At 42.3% G+C, this 20,475-nt stretch overlaps 8 protein-coding genes across 8 annotated transcripts; 3 read left to right on the top strand and 5 right to left on the bottom strand.

Moving 5' to 3' along the window:
- Positions 1 to 1,847: 1,847 nt before the first annotated feature.
- Positions 1,848 to 2,923, bottom strand: ATC70_013208 (uncharacterized protein; the record flags this gene model as incomplete). Its single annotated transcript, XM_064832374.1, has 2 exons — positions 1,848 to 2,632; positions 2,692 to 2,923. The coding sequence occupies 2 exons, from the start codon at positions 2,921 to 2,923 to the stop codon at positions 1,848 to 1,850; spliced, it is 1,017 nt and encodes a 338-aa protein (XP_064675602.1).
- A 452-nt stretch (positions 2,924 to 3,375) lies between these two features.
- On the top strand, positions 3,376 to 4,970 carry ATC70_013207 (uncharacterized protein; the record flags this gene model as incomplete). Its single annotated transcript, XM_064832373.1, has 4 exons — positions 3,376 to 3,631; positions 3,688 to 3,936; positions 4,014 to 4,497; positions 4,589 to 4,970. 4 exons carry the CDS (start codon positions 3,376 to 3,378, stop codon positions 4,968 to 4,970), a joined length of 1,371 nt encoding a protein of 456 aa, XP_064675601.1.
- An 822-nt stretch (positions 4,971 to 5,792) lies between these two features.
- ATC70_013206 (uncharacterized protein) lies at positions 5,793 to 6,416 on the bottom strand (the record flags this gene model as incomplete). The annotated part of the gene is made up of 1 exon (XM_064832372.1): positions 5,793 to 6,416. One exon carries the CDS (start codon positions 6,414 to 6,416, stop codon positions 5,793 to 5,795), a length of 624 nt encoding a protein of 207 aa, XP_064675600.1.
- Positions 6,417 to 6,717: 301 nt separating this feature from the next.
- Positions 6,718 to 10,743, bottom strand: ATC70_013205 (uncharacterized protein; the record flags this gene model as incomplete). The annotated part of the gene is made up of 1 exon (XM_064832371.1): positions 6,718 to 10,743. One exon carries the CDS (start codon positions 10,741 to 10,743, stop codon positions 6,718 to 6,720), a length of 4,026 nt encoding a protein of 1,341 aa, XP_064675599.1.
- A 50-nt stretch (positions 10,744 to 10,793) lies between these two features.
- On the bottom strand, positions 10,794 to 11,099 carry ATC70_013204 (uncharacterized protein; the record flags this gene model as incomplete). The annotated part of the gene is made up of 1 exon (XM_064832370.1): positions 10,794 to 11,099. The coding sequence occupies one exon, from the start codon at positions 11,097 to 11,099 to the stop codon at positions 10,794 to 10,796; it is 306 nt and encodes a 101-aa protein (XP_064675598.1).
- A 968-nt stretch (positions 11,100 to 12,067) lies between these two features.
- SEC7 (guanine nucleotide exchange protein for ADP-robosylation factor) lies at positions 12,068 to 13,636 on the top strand (the record flags this gene model as incomplete). Its single annotated transcript, XM_064832369.1, has 1 exon — positions 12,068 to 13,636. One exon carries the CDS (start codon positions 12,068 to 12,070, stop codon positions 13,634 to 13,636), a length of 1,569 nt encoding a protein of 522 aa, XP_064675597.1.
- A 50-nt stretch (positions 13,637 to 13,686) lies between these two features.
- ATC70_013202 (uncharacterized protein) lies at positions 13,687 to 17,712 on the top strand (the record flags this gene model as incomplete). Its single annotated transcript, XM_064832368.1, has 1 exon — positions 13,687 to 17,712. One exon carries the CDS (start codon positions 13,687 to 13,689, stop codon positions 17,710 to 17,712), a length of 4,026 nt encoding a protein of 1,341 aa, XP_064675596.1.
- A 1,083-nt stretch (positions 17,713 to 18,795) lies between these two features.
- ATC70_013201 (Peptidase M20 domain-containing protein 2) lies at positions 18,796 to 20,198 on the bottom strand (the record flags this gene model as incomplete). Its single annotated transcript, XM_064832367.1, has 4 exons — positions 18,796 to 18,855; positions 18,910 to 18,945; positions 19,364 to 19,526; positions 19,600 to 20,198. 4 exons carry the CDS (start codon positions 20,196 to 20,198, stop codon positions 18,796 to 18,798), a joined length of 858 nt encoding a protein of 285 aa, XP_064675595.1.
- Between the last annotated feature and the right edge of the window lie 277 nt (positions 20,199 to 20,475).

Below are 20,475 nucleotides of genomic sequence, written 5' to 3'. Positions count from 1 at the left end.
TAGTCCTCAGTGCCCTTAATACAGCAAAATATGAGTGTATTTGAGCTGCTTTTTCTCGCGTTCAAAGCCGTTTTAGATTCTCAGAATAGCACCAACACTACCGCGAAAAACTTAGCGGAAATGCTCTAAAATAGGTGTTTTTGTTGGTGCTTTTTTACAGCCAAAGTATTTGGAAAAGTTGGTGCTTTCGGTACAGGCTTCAAAATTAAAACACTCTAAATTTGGCGTCAATGCGCTAAGTGGTACAAATTGAAAATATTCCATCAACATTGCAGCACAAAAGTAAACCTTATTGAAAATAGAAACTGTTGTATAGCCGATGATATTTACTGCATTACACAACAATTGAATCCTATACCGTGCAACGTTGTTCAGTTAAAAGATCAATAGTTGCTCATGGGGATTATGACATTGGAATGATATGATTGATGGATTTTTATCAATAGAATGCGCTATATATTACTCTTGGGGTAGTTGTTGGGGCAGCAATCGTGCGATTATTGGATAGAATGATATGGAAAGCAGGATTATTGATGGAAATATAGCAGAATATAGAATCATTGCTTTCAAATAAATGCAGCGTGCTATACACATGGTAATGGGACGTTGCTCCATTGGGTAGGCAATTCCTTTGACTCGTTATACAGCAGTTAGCTAGCTATCCTGTCATTCAAGAGCCTCCTGATTGTATTAAAGATAAAGCGGCAGTAGCTATACATGTTTACCCATTACGAAGAGTTCCATACAAGAGTAACAGAGATGAGGATCGACATGGAGATAAGCAGCCAGATTAGAGTTGATTGGCACCCACCACACAAATATCTAAATGCAAAACTAATGATAGTCATAGAGTCCAATCCTGAAAAATATTTAACAGCATACCACATTTGCCACGTACCATCATCGTAAACTTGACGCACAAGCAGAACAACAACAAAAGAATAGGAGGCGGTCATGAGAAACTATAAGAGATGATAGGAAATGTGAGTAACGATAATACGGCACGATGTAAGATGCACAGAGTGGTTGACAACTTACAAATATACTTTAGTATATGCTGATTAGCAAAGATCTTCCAGCAGCAGCACCAGGGGAGGATGTTCTATTCTATATTCAATGTTTAGTCACTGCCATACTTCTCAGATGATGCTCCTTACCTACCGTTATTCTCACATAGATGATTAAAACGGTGTGATACTAATAGGCAACAGCCACATTCGAGGAGAACCTACTGCGTTATCATCTGGCGTATGCTGCCGATAATATGTTTTTAATAAGAAAGCCACCAACAGAAACATTTGGTCAGATAAATTACTTACTTTGTACCAGAAAATGAATCGAAATTACGGAAAGAAAAGAAAAGAAAAGAAAAAGGATTTAAAATAATTCACGAAAAAAAATACTCTTTTTATAGACAAAATTTAAAGTTTTATTACAGCATGTCATAACCATCAGAGTAGTAATAGTCATCAGCATCATCATTCAAAGCCCACTCCCCCCAAACATACGTTATCCAACGATCCGAAAGCTTTTGAAAGTCATCAACGTGTCCCCCCTCCATTGTAAAGCACATTGCTACTATAAGAGAAGAATAGACACACTGCATCATTGTATAATTGACTTTGCTTTTTCCTTCCAGACTGGCATCATTCAAACGCTTCGTTAGCGCTCTTTCATAATCACAAGCTCGTGCGTAGTACATGAAATGATAGCTTGGATTATTTTCAATATCAAGCGCAGGTCCAAAGCGATACTTGTAATATTCAACGAAGCGCTTTACAGTGCTACAGACAGATGTGCAATAATAATTAATACTTTATTCAAAGAATTCGCATGACGTATTATTTTTATTCTAACCTCATCAAATCTGCAGAGGAACAAAAACTCCAGCTATAGTCTAGGTAAGATTCACTAGGGTCTCTTGGAACCATTGGGGTTGCGTGTACGCTTCTTGATGCAGCTAAGCGACCAGCAGTAGAGTTGCGGAAATCTTCATTATCATCGTCATCTTCACCCTCATCTGGGTCATCATCACCACCAGGACAATTGCCAGTAGCTCCATTACCAGAAAGAGAAAAAGAAGACGAGAAACCATCAAAAGAGCTACTATCAGAAGTACTACCAATAGCTCTTGTTGCAGAACGGCGGCGAGTCTTGTGGACAGAAGCCAACAGAGCAGTGGCACCCCAGCTGTTGGTACAACGATGCAAGATGAACCCATACTTCTGCGCATGTGCTTCAAAATACAGAGCATGCTTCAGGATTAATGCCTCATCCACGCGACTCCAAGCTGGAACGACCTTGTCATCTACGGCCAAATTGTTGACATAATAGTATTCATCAAGAAGACGTTGGTGATAAACTAGACACATCTTGCGAAGGGCTTTGTATTGAGCAACGACAATCGGATGATTGAAAGCGTAACCCCTTTCATTGACGTCCCCACTTGACTTCATACTAAAGTTAATGAGGCCAAGCAAACGAGTTCTGGCATCAGGGTAAATGGCATTTCCTTGGGAGTTAACCTTGCCAGAGTTGATCCAGTACTCCAAAATCTCAGGGACAACGGGATTAATATCGCGAGGGCCACGCAAATTAGGGTTTCCTACAGGAGCAGGAGCCAAGTTACGGGCTAAAATAATATATAACAATGTCAATGTCTATTTCAATTCAATGCACATCAGTGTTTACCTGTAGCAATCACTCTTCCGACATCAGTTTTATTGCCAAAAACACCATCATTCGTGGGTTGAACGGGAGGAAAGGCAGGAGACAACTGCTTGATGAGTTCCAATAAAAGATCACGATTAAGCTTAGACTCTTCCTTGAGTTCACCAACAAAAGCCTTGAGCTCCAGCATCTCTGTCTTGATAGCATCGAGGGGAGAAACTTGGGTGCGAATGGTTCTGTAGTTATTGTCCATTTTAGTGCAAAAATAATAAATTTAACTTATAAATAACAGTTGATACTTTCCTGAAAACCAAGACACATGTTGCCCTTTTATACGTTCCATCCTGCTCTTGAATTCTATCTTTGCCATTCCAAGTGTCTTAATGACTCACTACTTGTCTTTATTACTTGGACTTGATAGAGTCTTCATGAGTCATTAAGTCAGTTCAAAGTGAGCACCCTCTGTAATAACGCGACTGTAAGTTCGTGTAATGTCAACTGTCAATCATCTTTAAACTCACAGTAGCAAAACATCCAAACATTGAGACACAACCGACACCTTTGTGCAACTTGAAGAGTCAAAAATCACTATTAGTCATAGGTGCTACTATGTACCACAGAGACGATCAAACTACTATTTAAGCTTCACTACACATCACTTTGGTCTTGTTGTCATTCATTTGTACATCACCTTATCCTCTCAAAATGCCTGCACGACGAGTTTCAGGAAACTGCGAAAAGTGCCACATGCCTTACAATTCTGCTAGAGCATTGAGGACCCACTATGCAAACTCGACTTTCTGCGAGCCCAAGAAAGCAAGAACAGAAGACACTCCCTTATCGAATAGTCAAGAACAATCCCAGGCAAGCATGCATTCACAAGACGATACTCCAACGGCTACCACAAGTAATCAAGGAAATCAGTCATTACAGCAGCATGCTGCAGAGCAAAGAATAGAACGTGAGTTGTGTGAACTATAAGCAATGCATGACGTACCGTTCTAACTCCCATCTAAGTGCCATCAATTGAGTCCTTTTCATACTACAGTAGCTTCACTCTTGAACAAAAGGAAGGCCTTCGACATGTATATGATCTTGACACCCTCTCTTACGCCACTGATTTTAATGAAAGTGAATTGCTTTCATTGAAGCTCCGTGACATATTCGACAAGTATCCAGCATCGAGAGAAATGAGTCGTGAAAGTATATACTTTACCAATACAATCATTAAGAATATAGCAGAAGCAGGAGGTGGCACTAAAAGAGGTAAGCATATGAATACCACTATGCATTGTATCTTCAAGCGCACTCACCATATTGACATCTCCCTTTAATGCACAAAGGCATTGTGTTTCCAAAGCTGATTCAGTTCGATACTCTAGAGGCGCGCATGAGAAAGAAGACTGGCGTACAAGCATTCATCTACAAGGTCTGTCCTCAAGGCTGCAAAGTTTATCCCAAGAACGATACATCAGTCCAAGGAGTGTGCAATCACTGTGGAACTCCCAAAAGCGAAGCACAAAATATGAAGGTCTTGAGCATCGGTGATCAGCTAGCAAGAGTCTTGAGTGACAAGTCCAAACGAGATGAGCTCATGTCGTATCGACGTAACTACCAACATGATCCACATTTTTACCGAGACTACTTTGACGGTCAAGAGTACATTAACTTTCAACAAAGACGGGAAAGACAAGGCACCAACGTAGATGAGGAACCTATTCTGCTTGCCTTGTATGTCGACGGCTTCAAACCCCAAAGCAACTCTTCTGCTGGCGATACCTTAACGCTATTCCACGTTGTAATTTTGTCAGCCCCTCCATACCTCAGGTGAGTTATCTCTATTTGTATGGGTATAATATCCAATTAGTACCGGGTTCTAACCACCAACGATATTGCATTTATGTATACCAACCCACAGATACTTGGATAACTGGACCGTTCAGACAATGATTGCACCCGGCAAGAAGGCTCCAGTGGATCTTGAAAGCTACTTGGCTATTTTTGTGGACGAAATTCGTGATCTTAATGAACATGGCATGCTGGTTCGAGTGAATGGTGGTGAAGTTGCCCGAGTAAGCGTTCATTTGGCAATGGCGACAGGCGATCTTGTAGAAGTTTCACATTTGATGTTGCATGGAGGAGTCTCCAGTCAGTTTGGCTGTATGAAGTGCCTCATAGACACACAAGGAGGCCAATGCTTTACTCGCACAATCAGAAATTTCCAATACAGACACTACGGCCCAACTGATGCTCTCACAGAACATGGATGTGCTCTTTTGGGAACATCGATGTTCTCATGAGCACATTGATGTTCTCATTTGAGAAGGTGTAGTTTTCCACATGAATAAAATGGCTTGAATAGCTAAAGTATAATATTGTAGGCAACAGAGAGACTTTTATTATCTGTAAGATTCATAAAACTACTAAACGTATTATAAATTGCACGAGAAAATGGCAATTTAAAATTACCTAATAACTACTTATTAAAGTAAAAGAATATATTTCAATAAGATATTCGGGTAGTTTAGTGGGAAGAACGTCAGACCCACAACCGATAGGTTGTGGGTTCGACCGCGGTAGGAGCATTCTTTTTTTCAAATTTCTGAAAATCGATGCGCTCATATAAGAATATGGATGTGCTCACATGGGAACATTTCGGATGTTCTCATAAGAACATCGGCCGACTTATAATAGATCTTTAGGAACGCCGATGTTCCCATATGAGAGCATTTTTCAACTTTCGGGAACATCGATGTGCTCATTTGAGAACATCAAATAGATTCTCATATGAGCACATCGATGTTCTCATGAGAACATCAGTTGGGCCGTAGTGAGAACTCTCGAACAACTGAAAGCACCACTGCCTGTTGGCGTAAAACATGTGTTTGTAAATGAAGCAATTTCATTAAATAATCATGTATAATTCTTGTGCCAACCATCATCTCTTCTATAGAACATCAAAGGGCCATCCATATTTACCACTCTCAAGTCTTTTCCTGCCAACTCATCGTTTTACGGCCTCGACACACTTCACCTACTGAGCATTGGATTAGCTAAGCATTTGTACGAGCTCTTGTCTTCTCCATTGCATCCATCCAAGTTTAATAACCGATACAAGCCCTCTATCGAAGAACTGAAAGAAGCAAAGCTTGATAAAGCAAGTGCCTGGCCTTACACCTTTGATTTAGATCCCAAAGTTCTGGCAAAGATCGGTCAGTATGTGGCTCAATTAAAGAAGGCTCTTTGAAGATGCGCATCAAAGTAAACTGGACAAACTTCAAATCACCAAACTCCTTGCATTCCTTGGCGTGAACAGCCTTGTACACCATGCCATTCACGTTAACACCAGTTGTCATAGCCTTGTTCGCATCATCCACCTCCTCGAACTTGGCTTCAATAAGGAAAGAACCATCGTTCTTTTCATCGTAGACACTTAAAGGACGAAATTCCACCAAAGAAGACACCTGGGTTTTAATTACCTTGTACGCATCCACACGATCACCAAACAAACCCTTACGGAAAGAAAAGAGAACTGAACCAGAAGTAAGTGCCTGCTGCACAATCGCCATTGCCTTACTAGCTAAGATTTGACTCTTCAAATCATCATCCTCAAACATCACAGAACCCACCAAAGGGTAAGAAGAAGCGGCGGCCTCCACCGAACGCCTCTTGGATGGCTGATAGAACCTCATAGTAGAACCACGAGATGCACGTTCAGCCCAAGTCATTTCAGAATTGACTGACATAGAGTGTAACTTGTAACTGGAGTGTAACTTTTGTTGACTTTTGTAAAAAATAGTGAAAATGTTGAATTCGTCGAAAAATTGCTGAATCGATCTGAAATCAAGATATGTTGTAGAGCTGAAATGGGTGTATCTAAATATACTTGGATGCAAGATGGATGTATCCTAGTTGTTGAGATATCGTCGTTCAAAGTTGGCAAAAACAAAAACTTTTTGAAAAGTGATGTATAAGCGAAAGAGCCCCGATGAATACGCTTTTTTTTTTGTATCAAAGTGTATCTTTATTAGCATTAAGGTTTATAATTTATACAGAGTTTACAGGCAAGGCCAAGGTGCCAGCTTGAACACTTGCCAAAGAAAGAGAAGAAAAGAGTGTACCATGGTCTTGACGGACCATGTTGATAGCAGCAGAAGCTATCCAAGGCTCCTCGTCTATGACGCATCGCCAATGATACTTCCAAAGTGTACTGTAAGCAGTACCAAGAGCAATCAGAACATCCTCATCGATCACCAACAAATCTGAACCACTACAAAAGGTAGTCAGCGCCAACCAAATAGAAGAAGCAGAGGGGAGTAGCTCTTGAAGTGACAACAAAGAGACTACATCCTGCCAGAAAAATGACTTGACATGGCAACCCACCACAAAATGGTAAAGGTCCTCTGTAGAGAAACCGCAAAGAGCACAAGCAGGAGACAGAACTTTGGAAGGCATAATCCTATGGCACCACGAACGGTGCGGGACACGGTCATGTAGCAATCGCCACCAAGGTGTGAAAGCCTTTGCAGGCATTTCCAGGGACCAGAAAAGACGCCACGAAGCAGGAGACAGCAACAAATGGGCAGGCAACTTCAAGGGAGGACCCATACGAGAGGTAATGGTACCCTTTGCAGGGTGCCAATACCTTCGCAAAGCACCAAGAGAGAGACGAGCAACCGGAGCAGCAGAACGAGACGAGTTGGAGACAGTCCAATGAGTACAATCTGGCATCCAAGAGGTAGCACCATCAGAACGGGGCATAGTAAAATAGTCTGCTTGAGACAAGACTATCTTACTATCCATGACAGGCGGGAATACCAGAGAGACAGGACCACGATCACGGTTCAAGGCAAGAAAAACAGGGCGCAAAACACGAGATGACCAAGCAAGATGAGAGGTGACACCATCAACTATACCTAGATCAGGTTGCCAGAAAGAGACATCCGACACCAAGAAACGAGGATCAAGAGATGATGGATCACGAGGAGGACGAACAGAAGGCACAGTACTGAGTACAGAACACAAGGGAAGATCAAGAAACCACCTAGCAGACCAACCAGAGGAAGGAACTAACTTTGGCAATCTCAACAAAAGCTTTCCAAGATGTGTTAGAGCAGGCACAGAAGACACACGAGACTGGTAAAGACCAGGAAAACAAAACCACGGCAAGATGGACTTATGACCAGTGTAAACTTGAAAAGCATACACCAACCAAGAGGAGACAAAATCACTGGGAGAGGGTGGACGCAACAAACGTTGCAAATAGACAAGATGCAAAGCTAAGCTTTGATCTGCTATATCCACGAGACCAACACCACCAAATTTTCGAGGAAGACACAAAGTAGACCAGGCAACACCGGGGCGAAAAGACACCAGATACTCACGAATCACCTTTGTGAGCGACTTCAACCACGACGCAGTTACACCACCACCAGGAACAACACGCAACAAATGATATACCTTTGACAACAGTAACGAGTTAGCCACTAGTCCTGCTCCCCTAATGGAGAGATTCCTTTGTTTCAACAAGTTACTGTGTCGCTGGACCTTCACCAAGACACCATCAAGATAGTCTTGAAGTTGACTTTCAGTATGATACAAGGGATAACCCAAGTAACGTACTGCACCACGAGAGTGAGCGTCATGCCACTGGAGACCAGTAGAATCAGCCAAAGCAACCCAAGCAGAGTGGGACACACCAGACAACGACACCAACACTGTCTTGCTGATATTGACTTTCGCATTAGATGCTCGGCCATACAGATCAAGAACAGACAACAACACAGACCACTCTTCCGGCGAAGACAAAAACACCTCAAGATCATCCGCATAGCTCAGAATCTTGACAGGAGGAGGAGCAACAGAGCCACTAACAAAGTCCAAAGTCCAATTCCGGGCACCAGTACCATGATCCACACGAACTTCAACCGGTGAAGGCTTCCATTTACGTGGGATATTAACAGGAGACAGAGTAACACCAGAAAGACCAGGACAAGCAAGAAGAGAACGAAGCAAAGGCTCAAATGCCAGATTGAATAGCAATGGAGAAAGAGGATCACCTTGACGAAGACCTCGCAATTGAGGCACAGGAGCACCAAGCCAACCATTGATAGACACTGAAATCTTGGTTCCAAAGAACAAAGAAGACAGACAAGACACCAAATCACCAGGAAAACCAAACCGGAGCAACACACGACAAAGATACTCGGGGTAAACCCGATCATACGCCTTCTCTTGATCCAACAAAACAGCCACTTGAGGTAAATCAGGAGCAACAACACGCAAGTGAGACATCAACAACTGATTTAACCAGCCATTTTCAGAGATCAGACGATGAGGGAGAAAACCAGTTTGATAAGGGTTGATTAACTTTGGCAACACTTTGTTCATACGATTAGCAATGAGCTTTGTAAATAACTTGGCATCACTGTTAATTAAGGACAAAGGTCTCCAGTTAACCAACAACTGAGGGTCACCCTTCTTGAACAAAAGCACCATACGAGTTTGTTGCCACGAAGGAGGAAACACACCAGAAAAAGCTGCACCCAACACATCCACAAGCAAGTCAAGAAAATCAGTTGAAACACCAGCAAGATATTGATACAATTCAAAAGGCAAACCGTCAAGACCAGGACTTTTAGACTTGGGAGCATGAGTGAGCAAAGACAACAAAACATCGCGTGTTGGAAGTTCCATTAGCATATCACCATCCAAAGATGATAGACGTACATCAGTTGGAACATTCCCCAGGAGAGTATCGATAGCTTCAGCATCGACAGCATCAGGGGTATATAGCCTTTGGTAAAAACCTTGTGCCTCCCTGTTGATAGCTGCTGCTTCCACCAAGATATCCCCAGTAGTAGAGCACTTTAAGGATTGAATTGTCTGTTGAGACTCTCGCACCTTGATCGAACGATAGAAATACTTGTTGCTACGTTCTCCCTGTTCTAACCAACGAGTGGCAGAGCGAAGCATATTCTGACTAGTCTCTTTCTGTATCTGATTCTCAATCAAAACTTCCAGTTGCCTGACCTGCTCAGCATCACCTGAAGCAGTAGACACTCTGTCAGTTTGATCAATAGCATTCCTAGTCTCAATACCCGATACAGACGTCGACAGAGCCCTAATACGTTCCAGTTGAAGCGTAAAAACTTTGTTCTTGAATCGTGCTTTCATGCTTCTAGTGTACTTTTGTGCACAGCACTTTAGTAACAACTTGAAGGATTCCCATCTAGCCACCGTGCTTTCAGAGTCACCACTACCACCTTGACTAGTATTGACACCCTTAGACCCACCACCAACAGCACCAGAGAAGAACAATGACACTGTGGCATTCAACAACGCAACAAATTCCTTGTCATCAAGCAGAGTTGGATTGAACCGCCAACTACCAGGACCAATACTAGCTGTCGCAGGCAACATTTCAACAGTCAAAAGAGAGTGATCCGTCCACCCACTAGGCATATACAGTAACTGACTATTAGTCAAACGAGGAGCAAGAGAAGAGTGACCAAAGATGTAATCAATACAAGTATTGCTCTTTGGAAACGTGGCTAAACCATCCGGATGACAATTGACAAAATGAGTACGCAACCAGTGAACAAAAGGAGCGACATCGGCTTGACGAGAAGTAGACAAAGAGTGCAAGTGAATGTTGAAATCACCCATAACCATCCAAGGTGTGTTGAACACATCAGACCAAACAGAAAGAGAGAGAAAATCAGAGAGAAATGAAGGACGGTCAAAAGACTGCGCGGGACCATAAATATTGGCCACTTTGCACAAAACATTGCTTGAGGCATCTACGACAGATGCAACAAGACAACATTCGTCCAACAATACCTCCGTATCCACCAAAGAATAGCGAGAATTGAGACATATAATAGCACAATGCTTTGAAACAACGAGAGAACAATTAGGAAAAGCAAAGGAAAAGGAACGGACTTGAGATTCAGTGAGAGTAGATTGAGAGCGGAAATGAGATACCTCTTGCAAGCAAAGAATATCCAGATGGAGAGAGGAGGAGCGAAGATAAGATGAAAACTCTTTGAAATTTGTAGGATTAGACTGCATGAACAAGCTACGCGTGTTCAAGGAGCCAATCTTGATGCCTAATTTTGTACTCATTGAGCCCTACGGGCGTCTTGCTTAGTCTTGAGAGGCGCACGGCCATTAGTCTTGTTATTCTTGACAACACCAGAAACACCACCAGAAACACCACCGGAAGCAACACCAGAAGCAACACCAGACTTGTTACCCTTAGCACCAGTACCAGAAGAAACACCACCAGAGTTACCCAGCTTGCTACCACTGTTTACACCAGCACCAGTAGTACCTTTCAGGTTTGCATTGAACTCCATTCTTTTGCGCTGAGCAAGATCCTTCAACTTGGTCAAATTCAACATCTCCTCAGGCGAGTCAATGTTCATATTCACAGCCACCTCAGCAGACGCATACTTGGAGTAGGCAGAACCACGCACGGTATCCAGCTTCTTGGGAGCTCCAGCAAGCACAATCTTGTCGCCCCGATGAATACGCGAAAGAGCCTTTTGAAAAGTGATTGCGAGAGAGCACTTAGGCGAAAGAGCCTAAGAAAACCTAATCGTTAGTGGAACTTTTAGATGGCTTTAAAATAATACGTAATAGCTAAACAATAGAAATATTAAAAATATTATAACGTTTTTACATATATTCATTATAAAAATTAATAATTTTTATTATTACTTTTAATATTTTTGTATAATTAATTATATTGTATATTTAATTATTTTTTTTTTAAAGTGTTTTTGGCAGTCGTAAATATTTTTAAGCTAAAATCACTAAATAATTTAAAATTTATTAATATTAATACATAAATAGCAAAAATTTTAATAAACATTAAAATTTTGTTTAAAATTTTGTGTGTATATATAAATAACTTTAAATTTTGCTTGTTTATATAGATATTCTTGAAATACTTTTAATAGTTGGTCCGTAAATAGTATAATTTTTAATTATAAGCAAACTGGCATAGGTACTTGCTAACGATTACATTTTAGTGTGGCGAAGAGGTGGTCAGCACTTGAATAGTTTTTTTTTTTTTTCTGGCCAGAGAGAAACTTTTTTTTTGCCAAAAAAATAATAAACTCAGCATAAGCAAGGCAGGCTCTTTCGCGTATTCATCACTTTCTATAAGTTTTTGATAACGCCATCTTTGAACAACGATATCTCGACAACTAGGATACATCCATCTTGCATCCAAGTATATTTTGATACATCCATTTCAGCTCTACAACATATCTTGATTTCAGATTGATTCAACAGTTTTTCGTCGAATTCATCTTTTTCACTACTTTTTCAACAACGCGACTTAGTTACACTCTAGATTACAAGTTACACTCTACGTCTGTTACACTCCATGTCTTCCCAATCTGAATTGACTTGGGCTCAAAGAGCTTCACGTCAAAAGGTGGGTCGATTTCTCCAGCCCAACAAGCGACGATTGGACAATCCAACTGATGTACCACTGGTGGGTACTGTTCTCTATGAAGATGATGACCTGAAGGGTCAAATTTTGGCAAGCAAGGCTATGGCGATTATTCAGCAATCCCTTTCTTCTGGTTCTGTTCTGTTCACGTTTCAGAAAACTTTGTTTCCTGATCGTGTTGCCGCTTACAAAGTGATTCAAGATCAAATTTCACCTGACGTGGAATTTCGACCTCTTAGTTTGTATGATTCTCGTGCTGATGGTTCTCTGCTGATTGAAGCCAGGTTTGCTCAGGTGGAGCATGCACAAGTGGCTATGCGTGAAGGGGTGACAGTACAAGGTGTAGTGTACAAAGCGTCTACCTCCAAGGAAAGTGCTGAATTTGGGGATGTCAAGCATGTGCGGTTTACACTTATGCGTATGGTGGACAAGACCACTTTTTTGTCGGATCTTATGGAGTCCTTGTCGTACTTTGGTAAGGTACTGCAAGTGAAGAAGTTTACTCACCATGGTTACTTTGAGGGTAAACTTTCGGTGATTTTGGATACTTCTGTTGGATTTCAGGTAGGGGATGAGTGGCAGGAGGCCAAACCCCTAGATAGAATGCTCTATCTGAGCGAATTTGACTGTTTTGTGCCAGCGACTTATCAAGGTGCTCCACCTGTTTGTCATTTCTGTCAACACAGCGGTCATGTTCGCGCCAAATGTCCTGAATTGGCTAGACGTTGTTGCTTTAGGTGCAATAAGCAAGGGCACATGTTGCGTTTTTGTCCTGAAAAGGAGGTTCAGTCTGCAAATTTCACCAAGAAGCACAAAGTTCACCATCATTCTGAGAATTCTGAGGATGTCACTCTGGCTCGTAAGAACACTGTGGAATTGATGGAATATATTGAGAAGGAAAAATTAGGCGTAGGTAAGGAGGTGGAGAAGGTAGAAGAAGAAGAACTCGATTATCGTGTAGTCGAGGATGAATCTCTTCAGGGTGAAAGTGTTGACGAATCTGAAAATGATGAGTCCACTGGTAACGAGGATTTGGATCTTCTGAGTGAAGATAACCACCAGGTAAGTATGAATGAGGATGAGGATGAGGACATGGAGGACGACAAGATTGTGCTTGCTGGAGCTCCCAAGAAGCTGGATACCGTGCGTGGTTCTGCCTACTCCAAGTATGCGTCTGCTGAGGTGGCTGTGAATATGAACATTGACTCGCCTGAGGAGATGTTGAATTTGACCAAGTTGAAGGATCTTGCTCAGCGCAAAAGAATGGAGTTCAATGCAAACCTGAAAGGTACTACTGGTGCTGGTGTAAACAGTGGTAGCAAGCTGGGTAACTCTGGTGGTGTTTCTTCTGGTACTGGTGCTAAGGGTAACAAGTCTGGTGTTGCTTCTGGTGTTGCTTCCGGTGGTGTTTCTGGTGGTGTTTCTGGTGTTGTCAAGAATAACAAGACTAATGGCCGTGCGCCTCTCAAGACTAAGCAAGACGCCCGTAGGGCTCAATGAGTACAAAATTAGGCATCAAGATTGGCTCCTTGAACACGCGTAGCTTGTTCATGCAGTCTAATCCTACAAATTTCAAAGAGTTTTCATCTTATCTTCGCTCCTCCTCTCTCCATCTGGATATTCTTTGCTTGCAAGAGGTATCTCATTTCCGCTCTCAATCTACTCTCACTGAATCTCAAGTCCGTTCCTTTTCCTTTGCTTTTCCTAATTGTTCTCTCGTTGTTTCAAAGCATTGTGCTATTATATGTCTCAATTCTCGCTATTCTTTGGTGGATACGGAGGTATTGTTGGACGAATGTTGTCTTGTTGCATCTGTCGTAGATGCCTCAAGCAATGTTTTGTGCAAAGTGGCCAATATTTATGGTCCCGCGCAGTCTTTTGACCGTCCTTCATTTCTCTCTGATTTTCTCTCTCTTTCTGTTTGGTCTGATGTGTTCAACACACCTTGGATGGTTATGGGTGATTTCAACATTCACTTGCACTCTTTGTCTACTTCTCGTCAAGCCGATGTCGCTCCTTTTGTTCACTGGTTGCGTACTCATTTTGTCAATTGTCATCCGGATGGTTTAGCCACGTTTCCAAAGAGCAATACTTGTATTGATTACATCTTTGGTCACTCTTCTCTTGCTCCTCGTTTGACTAATAGTCAGTTACTGTATATGCCTAGTGGGTGGACGGATCACTCTCTTTTGACTGTTGAAATGTTGCCTGCGACAGCTAGTATTGGTCCTGGTAGTTGGCGGTTCAATCCAACTCTGCTTGATGACAAGGAATTTGTTGCGTTGTTGAATGCCACAGTGTCATTGTTCTTCTCTGGTGCTGTTGGTGGTGGGTCTAAGGGTGTCAATACTAGTCAAGGTGGTAGTGGTGACTCTGAAAGCACGGTGGCTAGATGGGAATCCTTCAAGTTGTTACTAAAGTGCTGTGCACAAAAGTACACTAGAAGCATGAAAGCACGATTCAAGAACAAAGTTTTTACGCTTCAACTGGAACGTATTAGGGCTCTGTCGACGTCTGTATCGGGTATTGAGACTAGGAATGCTATTGATCAAACTGACAGAGTGTCTACTGCTTCAGGTGATGCTGAGCAGGTCAGGCAACTGGAAGTTTTGATTGAGAATCAGATACAGAAAGAGACTAGTCAGAATATGCTTCGCTCTGCCACTCGTTGGTTAGAACAGGGAGAACGTAGCAACAAGTATTTCTATCGTTCGATCAAGGTGCGAGAGTCTCAACAGACAATTCAATCCTTAAAGTGCTCTACTACTGGGGATATCTTGGTGGAAGCAGCAGCTATCAACAGGGAGGCACAAGGTTTTTACCAAAGGCTATATACCCCTGATGCTGTCGATGCTGAAGCTATCGATACTCTCCTGGGGAATGTTCCAACTGATGTACGTCTATCATCTTTGGATGGTGATATGCTAATGGAACTTCCAACACGCGATGTTTTGTTGTCTTTGCTCACTCATGCTCCCAAGTCTAAAAGTCCTGGTCTTGACGGTTTGCCTTTTGAATTGTATCAATATCTTGCTGGTGTTTCAACTGATTTTCTTGACTTGCTTGTGGATGTGTTGGGTGCAGCTTTTTCTGGTGTGTTTCCTCCTTCGTGGCAACAAACTCGTATGGTGCTTTTGTTCAAGAAGGGTGACCCTCAGTTGTTGGTTAACTGGAGACCTTTGTCCTTAATTAACAGTGATGCCAAGTTATTTACAAAGCTCATTGCTAATCGTATGAACAAAGTGTTGCCAAAGTTAATCAACCCTTATCAAACTGGTTTTCTCCCTCATCGTCTGATCTCTGAAAATGGCTGGTTAAATCAGTTGTTGATGTCTCACTTGCGTGTTGTTGCTCCTGATTTACCTCAAGTGGCTGTTTTGTTGGATCAAGAGAAGGCGTATGATCGGGTTTACCCCGAGTATCTTTGTCGTGTGTTGCTCCGGTTTGGTTTTCCTGGTGATTTGGTGTCTTGTCTGTCTTCTTTGTTCTTTGGAACCAAGATTTCAGTGTCTATCAATGGTTGGCTTGGTGCTCCTGTGCCTCAATTGCGAGGTCTTCGTCAAGGTGATCCTCTTTCTCCATTGCTATTCAATCTGGCATTTGAGCCTTTGCTTCGTTCTCTTCTTGCTTGTCCTGGTCTTTCTGGTGTTACTCTGTCTCCTGTTAATATCCCACGTAAATGGAAGCCTTCACCGGTTGAAGTTCGTGTGGATCATGGTACTGGTGCCCGGAATTGGACTTTGGACTTTGTTAGTGGCTCTGTTGCTCCTCCTCCTGTCAAGATTCTGAGCTATGCGGATGATCTTGAGGTGTTTTTGTCTTCGCCGGAAGAGTGGTCTGTGTTGTTGTCTGTTCTTGATCTGTATGGCCGAGCATCTAATGCGAAAGTCAATATCAGCAAGACAGTGTTGGTGTCGTTGTCTGGTGTGTCCCACTCTGCTTGGGTTGCTTTGGCTGATTCTACTGGTCTCCAGTGGCATGACGCTCACTCTCGTGGTGCAGTACGTTACTTGGGTTATCCCTTGTATCATACTGAAAGTCAACTTCAAGACTATCTTGATGGTGTCTTGGTGAAGGTCCAGCGACACAGTAACTTGTTGAAACAAAGGAATCTCTCCATTAGGGGAGCAGGACTAGTGGCTAACTCGTTACTGTTGTCAAAGGTATATCATTTGTTGCGTGTTGTTCCTGGTGGTGGTGTAACTGCGTCGTGGTTGAAGTCGCTCACAAAGGTGATTCGTGAGTATCTGGTGTCTTTTCGCCCCGGTGTTGCCTGGTCTACTTTGTGTCTTCCTCGAAAATTTGGTGGTGTTGGTCTCGTGGATATAGCAGATCAAAGCTTAGCTTTGCATCTTGTCTATTTGCAACGTTTGTTGCGTCCACCCTCTCCCAGTGATTTTGTCTCCTCTTGGTTGGTGTATGCTTTTCAAGTTTACACTGGTCATAAGTCCATCTTGCCGTGGTTTTGTTTTCCTGGTCTTTACCAGTCTCGTGTGTCTTCTGTGCCTGCTCTAACACATCTTGGAAAGCTTTTGTTGAGATTGCCAAAGTTAGTTCCTTCCTCTGGTTGGTCTGCTAGGTGGTTTCTTGATCTTCCCTTGTGTTCTGTACTCAGTACTGTGCCTTCTGTTCGTCCTCCTCGTGATCCATCATCTCTTGATCCTCGTTTCTTGGTGTCGGATGTCTCTTTCTGGCAACCTGATCTAGGTATAGTTGATGGTGTCACCTCTCATCTTGCTTGGTCATCTCGTGTTTTGCGCCCTGTTTTTCTTGCCTTGAACCGTGATCGTGGTCCTGTCTCTCTGGTATTCCCGCCTGTCATGGATAGTAAGATAGTCTTGTCTCAAGCAGACTATTTTACTATGCCCCGTTCTGATGGTGCTACCTCTTGGATGCCAGATTGTACTCATTGGACTGTCTCCAACTCGTCTCGTTCTGCTGCTCCGGTTGCTCGTCTCTCTCTTGGTGCTTTGCGAAGGTATTGGCACCCTGCAAAGGGTACCATTACCTCTCGTATGGGTCCTCCCTTGAAGTTGCCTGCCCATTTGTTGCTGTCTCCTGCTTCGTGGCGTCTTTTCTGGTCCCTGGAAATGCCTGCAAAGGCTTTCACACCTTGGTGGCGATTGCTACATGACCGTGTCCCGCACCGTTCGTGGTGCCATAGGATTATGCCTTCCAAAGTTCTGTCTCCTGCTTGTGCTCTTTGCGGTTTCTCTACAGAGGACCTTTACCATTTTGTGGTGGGTTGCCATGTCAAGTCATTTTTCTGGCAGGATGTAGTCTCTTTGTTGTCACTTCAAGAGCTACTCCCCTCTGCTTCTTCTATTTGGTTGGCGCTGACTACCTTTTGTAGTGGTTCAGATTTGTTGGTGATCGATGAGGATGTTTTGATTGCTCTTGGTGCTGCTTACAGTACACTTTGGAAGTATCATTGGCGATGCGTCATAGACGAGGAGCCTTGGATAGCTTCTGCTGCTATCAACATGGTCCGTCAAGACCATGGTACACTCTTTTCTTCTCTTTCTCTGGCAAGTGTTCAAGCTGGCACCTTGGCCTTGCCTGTAAACTCTGTATAGATTATAAATTTAAAGCTAATAAAGATACACTTTAATACAAAAAAAAAAAAAAAAAGCGACACAGTAACTTGTTGAAATGGCACCCTGCAAAGGGTACCATTACCTCCCCACTACCGCGAAAAACTTAGCGGAAATGCTCTAAAATAGGTGTTTTTGTTGGTGCTTTTTTACAGCCAAAGTATTTGGAAAAGTTGGTGCTTTCGGTACAGGCTTCAAAATTAAAACACTCTAAATTTGGCGTCAATGCGCTAAGTGGTACAAATTGAAAATATTCCATCAACATTGCGGCACAAAAGTAAACCTTATTGAAAATAGAAACTGTTGTATAGCCGATGATATTTACTGCATTACACAACAATTGAATCCTATACCGTGCAACGTTGTTCAGCTAAAAGACCAATAGTTGCTCATGGGGATTATGACATTGGAATGATATAATTGGTGGATCTTTATTAATAGAATGCGCTATATATTACTCCTGGGGCAATTGTTGGGGCAGCAATCGTGCGATTATTGGATAGAATGATATGGAAAGCAGGATTATTGATGGATAAAATTGTCTTTTATTGATGGAAATATAGCAGAATATAGAATCATTGCTTTCAAATACATGCAGCGTGCTATACACATGGTAATGGGACGTTGCTCCGTTGGGTAGGCAATTCCTTTGACTCGTTATACAGCAGTTAGCTAGCTACCCTGTCATTCAAGAGCCTCCTGATTGTATTAAAGATAAAGCGGCAATAGCTATACATGTTTACCCATTACGAAGAGTTCCATACAAGAGTAACAGAGATGAGGATTGACATGGAGATAAGCAGCCAGATTAGAGTTGATTGGCACCCACCACACGAGTATCTAAATGCAAAACTAATGTTAGTCATAGAGTTCAATCCTGAAAAATATTTAACAGCATACCACATTTGCCACGTACCATCATCGTAAACTTGACACACAAGCAGAACAACAACAACAGGATAGGAGGCGGTCATGAGAAACTATAAGAGATGATAGGAAATGTGAGCAACGATGGTACGGCACGATGTAAGATGCACAGAGTGATTGACAACTTACAAATATACTTTAGTATATGCTGATTAGCGAAGATCTTCCAGCAGCAGCACCAGGGGAGGATGTTCTATTCTATATTCAATGTTTAGTCACTGCCATACTTCTCAGATGATGCTCCTTACCTACCGTTATTCCCACAGAGATGATTAAAACGGTGTGATACTAATAGGCAACAGCCACATTCGAGGAGAACCTACTGCGTTATCATCTGGCGTATGCTGCCGATAATATGTTTTTAATAAGAAAGCCACCAACAGAAACATTTGGTCAGATAAATTACTTACTTTGTACCAGAAAATGAATTGAAATTACGGAAAGAAAAGAAAAGAAAAAGGATTTAAAATAATTCACGAAAAAAATACTCTTTTTATAGACAAAATTTAAAGTTTTATTACAGCATGTCATAACCATCAGAGTAGTAATAGTCATCAGCATCATCATTCAAAGCCCACTCCCCCCAAACATACGTTATCCAACGATCCGAAAGCTTTTGAAAGTCATCAACGTGTTCCCCCTCCATTGTAAAGCACATTGCTACTATAAGAGAAGAATAGACACACTGCATCATTGTATAACTGACTTTGCTTTTTCCTTCCAGACTGGCATCATTCAAACGCTTCGTTAGCACTCTTTCATAATCACAAGCTCGTGCGTAGTACATGAAATGATAGCTTGGATTATTTTCAATATCAAGCGCAGGTCCAAAGCGATACTTGTAATATTCAACGAAGCGCTTTACAGTGCTACAGACAGATGTGCAATGATAATTAATACTTTATTCAAAGAACTCGCATGACGTATTATTTCTATTCTAACCTCATCAAATCTGCAGAGGAACAGGAACTCCAGCTATAGTCTAGGTAAGATTCACTAGGGTCTCTTGGAACCATTGGGGTTGCGTGTACGCTTCTTGATGCAGCTAAGCGACCAGCAGTAGAGTTGCGGAAATCTTCATTATCATCGTCATCTTCACCCTCATCTGGGCCATCATCACCACCAGGACAATTGCCAGTAGCTCCATTACCAGAAAGAGAAAAAGAAGACGAGAAACCATCAAAAGAGCTACTGTCAGAAGTACTACCAATAGCTCTTGTTGCAGAACGGCGGCGAGTCTTGTGGACAGAAGCCAACAGAGCAGTGGCACCCCAGCTGTTGGTACAACGATGCAAGATGAACCCATACTTCTGCGCATGTGCTTCAAAATACAGAGCATGCTTCAGGATTAATGCCTCATCCACACGACTCCAAGCTGGAACGACCTTGTCATCTACGGCCAAATCGTTGACATAATAGTATTCATCAAGAAGACGTTGGTGATAAACTAGACACATCTTGCGAAGGGCTTTGTATTGAGCAACGACAATCGGATGATTGAAAGCGTAACCCCTTTCATTGACGTCCCCACTTGACTTCATACTAAAGTTAATGAGGCCAAGCAAACGAGTTCTGGCATCAGGGTAAATGGCATTTCCTTGGGAGTTAACCTTGCCAGAGTTGATCCAGTATTCCAAAATCTCAGGGACAACTGGATTTATATCGCGAGGGCCACGCAAATTAGGGTTTCCTACAGGAGCAGGAGCCAAGTTACGCGCTAAAAATAAATAACAATGTCAATGTCTATTTCAATTCAATGCACATCAGTGTTTACCTGTAGCAATCACTCTTCCGACATCAGTTTTATTGCCAAAACAC

Source organism: Mucor velutinosus (assembly GCF_035048745.1).
Source record: "Mucor velutinosus strain NIH1002 chromosome Unknown tig00001574, whole genome shotgun sequence".
In the NCBI taxonomy this organism is placed as follows: Eukaryota; Fungi; Mucoromycota; class Mucoromycetes; order Mucorales; family Mucoraceae; genus Mucor; species Mucor velutinosus.
This window is presented reverse-complemented; position numbering and strand designations above follow the sequence as displayed.